Source organism: Mustela putorius, unplaced genomic scaffold (assembly GCF_011764305.1).
Source record: "Mustela putorius furo isolate JIRA1106 unplaced genomic scaffold, ASM1176430v1.1 tig00003869_pilon_pilon_pilon, whole genome shotgun sequence".
Taxonomy (NCBI): Eukaryota; Metazoa; Chordata; class Mammalia; order Carnivora; family Mustelidae; genus Mustela; species Mustela putorius.
Window position 1 is genome coordinate 2,585,643 of NW_025422021.1, and position 12,576 is coordinate 2,598,218.

Here is a 12,576-nt window from a genome sequence, read left to right on the forward strand (position 1 = left end):
TCACTTTTCGATTTATTTGGTTAAGTACAGACCATTTTGTGCCAGCTTCATGATACTGGGAAATGAATGAAGGATAATAACTCCTCATTTTATAATGAATAATTTTAGTATGGCTGTTGGTATCACTGAGTTCATTAAAATGTTAAGAAATTCTATATTTCTCTACACAGAGTCAGAAACTAATCAAAGTCTTTTATATTTTGTCCATTCCTATATAAAGAAAAACAGTAATGCGGGTGCTGTCTCCACAACTTTCATCCCTGTACTTGAACATGGGAATCTTCAGTCATTCAAATGGTTCTAAGTCAAAAAGCACACCTGATTTATTCATTGGCTAGGAAGCAAACAACAGAGAGTACAGGTCTCCAAATTCTTTATTTATAATTCTTGGAGCCCGAACTATTTTGACATTCAGAGTTTTTCAGATTTTAAAGAAATATAATGCACATGTGTTTATGAAGTAATCACTCTTTTGAGATCCAGGGTAACATCTTCTAATCAAACACATTAGTATTTCTGGGAAGAGTCACCTTAAGTCTCAGGTTGGTACCAGATGAGTTTCACTTGAGCTTAAGAAAAATCTTTGGAAGTTGTGCTGACCACAGCATAATGTATAGAGTTGTTAAGTCTATATGTTATACACCTGAAACTAATATAACATTGTGTGTCAACTATACTTCTATTTTAAAAAGGATAAAGAAAAACCTTTGTGTTCTCAGAGCTTTTCAGATTTTGTAATTGCAGGTAAGGGATTGTTACTTGTACCTGGTGACTTTTTCTCAAAATGATAATAGTGTTTGGGGGCTTTTATTTTCTTGAAATTGTAGAACTATGCTGAATCAAATCACAAAATCATTTTTCCTTATGTGACTTATTATGGGGCATATTTCTCACTAATATGTGCACATTTTTTAAAATAGCAAGAAAAAACAGTAGGAAAGCTGTTTTCTTACAAGATTTTTTTGTTCAATAAAGATATGTAAAGGCCAGAGCAATCTTGTCATAGTTATAACATATATAAGTTAAGAAATGTGGCCAACCTGTTTTCATATCTGTTGCCTGGGAAGGAAAATCACCATGTGGAAGGGCCAGGGGCTTGGGTCCTATTTGGGGATTTTCTTGAGGATCCCATTGCCACCTCCTACCCCCATTCAGTTTTGCATTTAGAACATATTCAAACTAGTTTTTCTTTTGAATACTGTTTAATTTTATCATTTTCCCAGTTGAACAACTAAGTTGGGTTTGTTTGTTTTTTTTTTTTTAACTCTTTTACAATGGTTGAAGTTTGCCAAGTGTGCTGCTATGTAGAATGCAGGAGAGCAAACTAAAGGGAATCTACTTTGTTGGCTCCCTTTTAATTTTTGATAGTAAGTTACAGCAAGTTCCTTTAACATTGATTGAGGACACCTAAGGGCCAATGGTAAGAGTATTCAACCAAAGTCTTTGAGAAATCAGTGCATTTCAACTATCAGTTGAGTATGAATTTTTGAGATAATTGCAGAATTTACAATTTCATAGTTTCCAGTTAACAGCCTAAATTGCATCCTACAGTTGTTATGAAATATTTTGCATTCTGATGCTTGCTGAACTGATAGGAAAATTATTTCTAAACTTCATCTCCTTATTATAAAATACCCTTGTTCAGGGGAGCAGGTGTGGTTTTGCTGAGTTGCTTACTTGTGACAGGAGAGAGAAATTTAATAATTCATCATAAAATCCACACAATGATACTAGGAAGAGCAGTGAGAGCTATAAACTCTAGATAAATTGCTCTCATTGCTGGAATTTCCAATTAGTCTAAGTATCAAGCATGCACATGTTGAACTCTCAGAATTTCCCTATGGGCATATTCTATATAAATCTGGACGATGATAGGACTTTATGCATTTTGTGTTAGAACTGTAGTAGCAGTCTACTTTATAATATTGTCAATTTCACAGTTACATTTTGGGACATGGAAATCTAACAGATTGTGTTTGATTACCAGAAAATTACTTGCTGATGATGGGTGAAGGATAGAAAGGGAGAGACGATACACACTGATCAGAAAGAAAACTCACCAAGTTTAGATAAGTAAGGTAATTTGAAATAAAATACACAGAAGATTGCTGTGTGTATATATGTTTAGGTAAGTTGAGAAGAGAAGCCAGGTTTCAGAACCAAGGAAAATTAAATTTTACACAATAGAGTTAAACTTATTTGCTTAAAGAGTAAATTCTAGCTATGTTGATTAAATAAAGGGAATCTTTAAAATATTATTTCGCATGTTTAAAAAGAAGTAGGTAGGGCCTTATATTAATATCAATACCTTTGCTCTCTAGAACTTTGGACAAATGGATCAGTTTAGGATAGGAAAATTTTCTGTATCTGTTTACATTGTGTAGTTTACCAATTTGGTGTCAGTATATTAATGTTACCATTTTCTTTTTTTTTTTCTTTAAGATTTTTATTTATTTATTTGACAGAGAGAAAGAGATTTCAAATAGGCAGAGCAGCAGGCAGAGAGGGGGAAGCAGGCTCCCTGCTGAGCAGAGAGCCCGATGCTGGGTTTGATCCCAGGACCTCAGGATCAGGACCTGAGCCACCCAGGTGCCCCATTGTTACCATTTTCATTGGGTTGCAATATCAGATGGTTTGGGCATCAGAAAAACCTTTTGGATTTTAGCTCTGCCATTTACTAGCTATAATTGACTTGGACACGTTGTTTTAAATCTTCCAACCTCAGTTCTCCCATTGAAAAATGAGGTTAAGGGGCACCTGGGTGGCTCAGTGGGTTAAAGCCTCTGCCTTCAGCTTAGGTCATGATCTCGGGGGTCCTGGGATCGAGCCCCACATGGGGCTCAGCAGGGAGCCTGCTTCCCCTCTCTCTCTCTGCCTATCTCTCTGCCTACTTGTGATCTCTGTCAATAAATAAAATCTTTAAAAAAATAGAAAAATGAGGTTTAAAAATAAACAAAGCAAGATAATTATGAAGATTGAATAAGAAGATACAAATGAAATGCTTAGTGTTATATCTTTGTTGCTGCAGTAATTTATCATTCTTTATTGTTGCTGTTATTATCTTAATATAAATTATACATTTCAGAATTCTAAAATGGGAAGTATATGTACTTAATTGGTTAATCTCTAGATATCTCAGGAATCTTACTGTAATATGCTTTATAGTGTCAATGGTAACTTAGTTTGTTGAAGAGCTACTGTATACATTACAGCTCTCCTATTGTCTGGTTTTGAGCAGTAATGGTTAGCCTACATTCACCAGTGCACATCAGCTTTGGGACACCAACCATTTTATTATTTTTAATTGACTTTTGTATCAATGGAACACGTTTATATAGTTGAGGAAAATACTTTAAAAAATTTTTTTAAATTTATTCATATTAGAGAGCCCCCATGCGTGAGAGTGGGGCAGGGGCAGAGAGAGAATCAGCCAGACACCCCCTGAGCATGGAGCCTGATGTGGGGCTTCATCTTACAACCCATGAGATCACAACCTGAGCCAAAACCAAGAGCCAGATGTTTAACTGACTGAGCTATCCAGGCGCTCCAGAAAATACTTTTTAAAAGTTTGCATATTATTGGCATTAGAGCTGAAAGTATCTCCATTATCAACTTGGGCACAGTACTTAGGTAGCAGGTGATTTTAAAATGAGCCTTATTTCACATACATACTAAGATAAGTCCTCACAAATAGAAAATATGTAATAAGGATTTAAATAATGCCAAGAGTCCATATCCAACCCTATCTTTTCTTCCCCAAAAAACCATGATGCGAATATGCTAATAATTTCAGCAAGTTCACAATCAAGTTGGATTAGAAAATGTTCATTCTTTATGCAGAAATAAGAACTTCAGCTAATCCCCCATTTTAAAAGGAAAGTTGGGTAGAGTTTATTAGTTCTTTGAGTTAGTACTGAATTCAAGTTAGTAACTTGGGTTCTACATATAAGTACATCCCATTTTAGAGAAGGGAAATTGTTCAACTCGGGATCTAAACAAAGGCCGCACATTACATTAACTCTGTTAAGTCTCTTTTGTTCTGTAATAACTATCCTGCTTTTTTTCCTTCTTTTTCTTCTTTTGTCCCCCTAGCATTGAATTGTTTGAGAAACTGGGTCATTTGTCATATATGTTAAAGCTCATCAGTGAGTAATCACCAGTAACATACCTAATTAGTAATCAAAGTCAAATTTATTAATTTGATGCAGCAAGGGAGACAACAAACATACTCTTAGGGACCATGGGGTACCTCAAAAAGGGGGTTTAAGAAGGGAACTACACTTTGGAGAGTAGAGGTAGTTATCAGAAACTCCCGTGGACAGTGAGTTACTGATTAATTTATGTGATAATATTAGAATATTAGAGAATAGAGTCCTCCATGGAAGTATAATATAGTATCAGTTTTATAAGGACTTAGTAATTGATTATCCTGGACATAAGAACAAATTAAGGACACTGACAATTCTCCAGGCTTTTAATTTGTCCATAAAGTATTAGGAAGAAATTGTAAACTAATGAGTTGCTAGAACAGTAGATGGTCATATCTTTAGAACATGCAGGTTCTTGCAGACATTTCACAATCTTACTTTGGAACAGATGCATCTAAAGTAACTAGAATTAAGAACTTGACCATAGATAATCCATGATAAGTATATAATGACTTAAACTGGCATATTTCTGATTTGCAGATTAGTGGAATCCATTTTACAAGTAGTGATTTACATTTCTTTTGTTAGTTCTCTCTTCATAGCTGTCATCAGGGTTATTTTAAAATTTTATTAGTACCCCTGTTTACTCAGCCTAAGCTGCAGAGTAGACCATTATCTTCTGGAGATGCAATCAGGCCATATCTACACTGTTTTTCAGTAGGTCATGATCATGTATCATGTTTGTGATTGTCATAATATCTCTAGTGGCAGATTTTCTTGGTGTTTATGTTAAATGATCATTTGACATTATGGTGACTGCACTGCATTTAAGACTCTGGAGATCCCATATTGGTGATTGCAACATATACCAACTGTACCGGGATTATTATATTGTCTCTTATTTTCCAAAATCTGAACCTTTTAGAAAATAACCAAGTGACTTTTCCTGTAAATTGGGTATGAGTTATTTTGCTTTGTCAGTATCTGAAGAATTAACACCAAATCTGGAGATTGTCAAGGACAAGGATCTTGAAGTACCATGAGGAAAAGGCCTAAATGTCTAGTAATCATTTAGAAATATGTTGTCCAGTATATAAAACTCTTACAAAAATGATTTTCTCAAATCCATTGGACACATTTGGAGTGCTCAATAGCCACATGTGGCTAGTAGCTGTTGTGTTAATGAAGTGGTGACTGACGGTGTAGAATATGAATTTTCCATCAATGCAGAAAGTTCTGTTGTACAGATTTAGAAGCATCAACCAGCAGAAAGGGAAAAAATAAATAAACAAGAGGACGAAAACCAAAAATATGCAAAGAAATAGAATTGCTAGTGTCAGGGGAGGGAGAGCCTTATTCTGATAGTGTTAGGCAGTAGTAGTTTTCAGTGTTTTCTGCTTCGGGACCCAAAAAGTCCTGGAAATCAGTCATGGGTGATGTGTGGTGGTGATCACAGCAGCAGTGTCCATCAGGTTATTTCCTGTAAATAGTGAACAGTACTGAGTAGAGTCTTTCACACAAATCTGTATATACGCTGTATATATATATACGTATATATCTGTATATACGCTTTGATGTTCCTTCTGCATAATTCAATTCTTAATGTTAGTTTATAGAAGAAGTATTTAGGTGAATGTAGGGAAGCAGAAACTCCTGTGGACAATAAGTAACTAATTTGTCTGATAATAGGATATAAGAGAGTGGAATCCTCCATGGACGTAAAATATAGTATCAATCTTATAAGGACTTAGCACTGATTATCCTGGACATAAGAAAAAATTAAGGACACTAACAATTCTGTAGGCTTTTAATTTGTCTATAAAGTATATTCCAGATCTCACTAATTAATAAGTATATTTAAACCTATAGGCAAAAAAAAATTTTACAGGAATTTTTTCAGTCCTTATATATGAATATATGTGAAATTTGTATCAAGTTTACCTAGGAAGGTAGTTAATATAGGTTTTTTTCTCTTGTCTCAATTTTTCATGTCTTACATTCATTTTAAGAATAATAAAAGCACTTTATAAACATATTTTGTCATCTAAATTACTCCATTTCAGTGCTTAAATTTGTGCTCTTGCCCATGTTGCAGTAGATAATGTTACTTAATTATTATGGCGTATATCTTAAACTCCCAAAGAACCTGTGCTGTGGTTGTCATTGCATAACCAGTGAGAATTTTCCCCCTATGAGTTGTTGCCAGAATGTCTCAGATTTAAAAATCACTGATACTGATACTCTTCTGCATCCATATATACGCTTCTTACTAGTGAGTTAGTATGGATTTATACATTTGGAATGTATGTGTCCCTTTCCAAATGATTGTTGACTTTGTATTTCACTGTTAGGTAGGCTATGAAGTCTCTGTATTTTATCTAACTAGTTCATTGTTTACAACAAATTGAGAACCAAGATTTCTCATCCAAAATTGGAAAGCTGAGGAAACCTGGGGAAGAGATGGATACTGGAAATACCTTGGCGATGCTTTCATAGAATCAGCGTGCCTAGGCATGCCCTCTGCCCACGCATATGTATATGCATACACACCTGATGTAGTAAGTCAGTTGAGCCCCCATATAGGTACTAGTACTTATATCAAACAAATGTTCATGATGTGATATAATGACTTAGGGAACCAGCTTTACATTAAGTAATGATTTGAAACTTGCATGTGCACCAAAAAAAACAAAACAAAACAAAAACAAACAAACAAAAAAACCCACAAGCCACTGTGCTTGAGCAGGCTTAATTAAGCTTTACTTATCAATATAGATTTACTTTTTATAACTAGAATATAAGCTCCATGTAGGGTGGGGATTTTGTTATGATTGCTCACCACTGTCTACCCCGTATCTAGGAGATGCCTGGCAAAATAATAGAAGTGTAGTAAATATTACTTGTTGAATGAGTGTATATAGAAATAATATTGGTTGATAAACATGATAAGGATTTGTTAGACATGATATGGTGATTGTGGTGGTAGGGGTAAAAAAAATAACCATTACCTTTAGGCAAGAGTTAATTGAGTAAAATTTTGAATTTTATGGCTCTGTACATTCATAGCCATAAAAATAGGACCTTTGAAGAAAGTCATGTAAAAAATGAAGAGTCCTGTGATTTGTATAATTTGGCACAAAGTCATCTTGTTGTGGCACATGGGATCTAAAACCCATCCCAGACAAGGTCTGTGCCTTTGGGGTTGCCTCCACCTGAGAGGAGGGAGAACTAGCTTCTGTTTGTTAGACATGTTTGTTTATTAATATTTCATATAATTAGCAGCTAGATTTAGGTCTGCCATCCTTTTTTTTATTTGTCCCTTCTGTTTTTTTGTTCCTTCTATCCTGTCCTTTGAAAATATTTAAATATATTTTTTTAATTCCGTTTTAATTTATCTACAGAATTTTTGACATTACTTTTTTAATCATTGCTTTAGGAAACACAATATGTATCCTTAACTTCCCACAAGTGTCTTAGAGTTGATATCATCACTTCACAAAAAATTTAGAAACTTTAGATCATGTAGGCCTATTTTACCTTGTCTTCCTATATGCTACATATCATGTATACTCCCGTGTACATACACTGTACCCCTCAAGATACTAATTTTTGCTTTAAAGAGACCACCATATTTTTTTTAACTTTATTTTTTTATTTGACAGAGAGAGATCACAAGTAGGCAGAGAGACAGGCAGAGAGAAGAGTGGGGGGGAAGCAGGCTCCAGCTGAGCAGAGAGCCCGATGCAGGGCTCGATCCCAGGATCCTGGGATCATAACCTGAGCTGAAGGCAGAGGCTTAACCTACTGAGCCACCCAGGCGCCCCAAGACCACCATATTTTAAGTGAAGGAAAAAGTTAGCCTTTTATGCTTCCTGAGAAAGTTACTGTTTCTTCGTTCCTTTTTCAAGTCTCCAACTGGTTCTTTTACCTACAGCTTGAGAACTCTTGCATTTCTTGTAGTACAGTTCTGCTAGTGATACATTCTCTTATTACTTTTTCTTAGTTTTCTTTTGTTTCTTTTAATTAGTAAATGTCTATTTTCATTCTTAAAATTTATTTTTGCTGGAATTGTAGGGTAACGAGTTTTTTATCTTCAGCACTTTTAAGATTGTTTGTCTTCTGGTCTCCCTAGTTTCTGATGAGAAGTCAGCAGTAATTTGAATAGTTATTTCCTTGTATGTAATGCATTTTTGCCCCTCTTGCTGCTCTCAGGATTTTCTGTTTATCTTTGATTTTCAGCAGTTTGACTATTGACCATTATCTACGACCATGTCCGTAGGTGTGGTTTTCTCTGTATTTTTTCTACCTAGGATTCTCTGAGCTTCATGAGTCTGTAAATTTAGGTACTTTGCCAAATATGGGAGAAATTCCCTATTTTTTGAAATTTTTTTTAATTCCATTTTTCCTCTCTTTCCTTCTTGGACTTCAGTTACACAGGTATTATGTCCTTTGATATTGTCCCACATGTCCCTGATATTGTTCATTAAATTTTTTTGTCTCTCTGTTTTTAGATTGGTTAATTTCTTTTGATTTTACTTCACATTCATTGACTTTTTTTTTATCTCCATTTTGCTTTAAGTTTTTAACCAGAGAATTTTTCACTTCATGTATTTTTCAGTTTTAGAAATTCATTTTGGTTGTATTTTCTTTTTCTTTTTGTTTTCTTTTGCTTTGTTTTTGCTAAACTTTCTTATTTTTATTCCTTGCAAGCATGTTTTCCTTTGCACTTTTGAATAAACTGTAAAAACCTTGTGTGCCAATTCCAACATCTGGGTCATGTCAGTGTTGGTCTTTGTCTTTTTTTCTTAAGTTTAGACCACAGTTTTCTGATAAGTTATTTTTAATTGTATCCTGGGCATTGTTACTATTACGTTAAGTCTGTAGATTCTGTTATATTCCTCTGAGGAGTGGTGACTTTTTAGGTAATTAACTTGGTTAGTCTTAAATTGTAAGTTCTCTTAGGTGGGTGTTCATATCACAGTTCACTTCTTTGATCCTTAGTAATACTCTTGCACATGTGTTGGTTTAGAGGTGGTCAGAGATTTGGGCACCTTGGGTTCCTCTCCTCTGGCTATTTCCCTGATGGGCATGCCCTATGGGCATGTTAGTCTGACTGTAGCTACAAATAAAGAAGTGGTAATGTGCTTTAGATTGCAACTATCTTTTATAGATTATTTGTAAATAATCTCATATATATTGTTTGTAAGAACTTTGATGCCTTGCCAACTGCTGTAATAGAAATTTTTCTTAACCTAATGATTTGTGTACTTCCCTATCTGCATTAAATGGTAGTTGCTCTATGTCACTTCATAGTATCAAGATTATTTGTGTATGTGATCTAATGGGAAAAAAATTTGAGTATCTTTAGGCTAAGTTTCTAATTATAGGTTCACCACTAACTGGTAGTATAGCTTAGGACAGTGAAAGGGCTTACCCAACCTTCAGTATTTTTGTCTTTAAAAAGGAATTGCCACTTTGGAGAACAGTGTGGAGATTCCTCAAGAAATTAAAAATAGAACTTCCCTATGACCCTGCAATTGCACTACTGGGTATTTACCCCAAAGATACAGATGTAGTGAAAAGAAGGGCCATCTGTACCCCAGTGTTTATAGCAGCAATGGCCACGGTCACCAAACTGTGGAAAGAACCAAGATGCCCTTCAACGGACGAATGGATAAGGAAGATGTGGTCCATATACACTATGGAGTATTATTGCCTCCATCAGAAAGGATGAATACCCAACTTTTGTAGCAACATGGACGGGACTGGAAGAGATTATGCTGAGTGAAATAAGTCAAGCAGAGAGAGTCAATTATCATATGGTTTCACTTATTTGTGGAGCATAACAAATAGCATGGAGGACAAGGGGTGTTAGAGAGGAGAAGGGAGTTGAGGGAAATTGGAAGGGGAGGTGAACCATGAGAGACTATGGACTCTGAAAAACAATCTGAGGGTTTTGAAGGGGCGGGGGGGTGGGAAGTTGGGGGAACCAGGTGGTGGGTATTAGGGCACGGATTGCATGGAGCACTGGGTGTGGTGCAAAAACAAGGAATACTGTTATGCTGAAAATAAAAAATTAAATTAAATTAAAAATTAAAAAAAAAAGAATTGAACTGGATCTATAATCCTTATCCTATAGATAAAGGATCTATAATCCTTTCTGGCATTCAAATACAAACATTTTCCTAGTTGTATTCAGTTATTTTGGTACTAGGGACAGTTCTTTCTGTATATTCTCTACCTCTTTTACTTCTCTTATTTTCTTCTATCTCATTTGATTTTTGTGATTTCATTATGGTACACCAAACCATAAACCACTTAGATATGCAATTACAATTAAGTACTCAAATGGTAGTTCTCTGTTAACATAAGTAGCTATTCAGCATTTTTCAAAAATTCCTAAAATATTAACAGATGGATACTGAAAAAATTTTTGTTTTAGCATTTAATGTTGATGACTAGGTTTATTCTGAGCCAAATAACTTAGTTCTCACACCTGCATCACTAAAGTCATGTGCCTTTGATAGATTATGTTAAAATTGAATTATTTTAATTTAATACCTTATATTTTTACTCAGCATATTTATTTTTGAGTGATCGTTATAAGAACATGGGATAATTCATTCTTAGTTTATATAGAAGCATGGGGTATTTTATACTCAGTTTATATAGATTTTATCTTATGTACTTATTCTGTTCACTTATTTTTTTATAATATCACAGTACTCTTTTATAATGTGGGTTTAGGTGTCCCTCACTGAAAGCAATTTGAATAAAGTTATCTGACTTCAGTTACTAAATTAATTTTGTTCCTCTCAGTCATTAGACTAAAATACCTTATGGTGCTTAATAAGCCCTTATTTGCTCTCTTATGCAGAGTCTTTTCTGTGATTGTGTTCTTTATACACTGGTATGTGAAACTGTTTAAGGAATTTTTGAATTTTTATTTAATTATTGATTATATATCTGTGCCTACTAATTAAGAAAAATGGTCAAATGTTCATTGTGTGTAAATAATAAGCTGTTATGTCACATACGTTTTATCACTGTTAACAAAGCTTTCTTTGGTATACCTTTCAGGTGACATTTGCAGACAAAAAAAGTTAAACTGTCAAGGAATTCATACCATTTTGTACCTGTTACTTGGAACAACTTAAGGAGTCTTTGATTTATCAGATCAGTTGGCAACAGAAAATGAAAAGTAGCGTGGCACAGATAAAAGTAAGTGTTTGAAATTTATAATGAAGAACATAAACTTGTACCTGTCCTTTAATCAAAAAATGCATTTCATAGAATTAGGACATTAGAACCAGGCAGTAGAAAGGCATCATACACATATCTAACTTACACAATTCCAGGTGTAGCCACATGGTCACATAGAAGCAGTAGTGTGCAAGAGGGCAGGTGAGAGAACATGGAAGATGTATGATGTGTGTGTATCCATGTACATGTATGCATGTATGTGTATCATTGCCTCCACAAATCAAGAAAGTGCATGTGAGTGAGCACCTGCAAAAGAATAATTAACAGGGCAGGGAATTCCGCCATTCTTCTTAAAGATTATACTTCCCTGAATGAGCATGAAATGGAAGACCGGCATCTCCTTCCTTAGTTAATCATAGTTCCTGCATGTCTATCTACAGGGGAGACTCTTATTGCATTTCTAGTGCATAAACAAGCTCTTTATTCTGTGCTCTCCGTTAGACATTATACACTCATTTATTCAACAAATATTCACTGAATTCTTATGTCCTAGTGACTATTCTAAGCACTTTACATAAAATGGTGGACAAAACAAATCCAGTGGTCTCATGGAGTTCGTGTTTTAGTGTGGGAAGACAGAAAATAAATTATAAACTTAATCCATAAGTAAATGGTGTAGGATAGTGGTATTAAGAGCTAGACTTATGCTCCAGACAAAAGATATGGGGTAATGTTGATCATTAGCATTGGGGGTTGCAATTTTGGATAGGGAGGGCCCACTGAATAGGTAGTCATTTGAGCAGACTCTTGAAGGATATGAGGAAGTTAGCCATGTAAATAACTGGGAAAAGAGTATGCCAAGCAGGTGGAACAGCAAGTATAAAGACAAAGAGTCTAGTGTGGCTGAGGCAGGTTATAAGAAAGGGAGAATAGTAGATGCAGTCAGAGCAGTAACAGGAACCAATAACTCCATCTACTCAGAACTGTTCCTCTGCCTGTCAGTGGACTTAGCAGGAGAGCAAACCATTCCACTTCTATTCAACTGCACAGATCTATAAACAGACACATCACGCGTTGGATCTTGAAATCAGTAAAGGGGAAGGTATATTTTTATTTAATTACAGATCTAGGCCCTGCTCCCTTCCTCTCTCCTCCACCAGTTCTGCACCCCTGAACCTCCTTCTTTAAAGAGAAACAGTAAACTGAGCTTAGCAGGGGACACTAG

General features: G+C 35.1%; 1 protein-coding gene across 2 annotated transcripts in view; it reads left to right on the top strand.

The window, feature by feature from the left end:
- The window catches only part of CWC22 (CWC22 spliceosome associated protein homolog), a 59,522-nt gene that overhangs the window by 6,922 nt on the left and 40,024 nt on the right, over positions 1 to 12,576 (top strand). For both annotated transcript variants that reach the window (XM_004768957.3, XM_004768958.3), the window contains exon 2: positions 11,229 to 11,369. In XM_004768957.3, coding sequence (XP_004769014.1) covers positions 11,343 to 11,369 — 27 coding nt within the window. In that variant the 5' untranslated portion in view covers positions 11,229 to 11,342. The remainder of the gene's footprint in view (positions 1 to 11,228; positions 11,370 to 12,576) is intronic.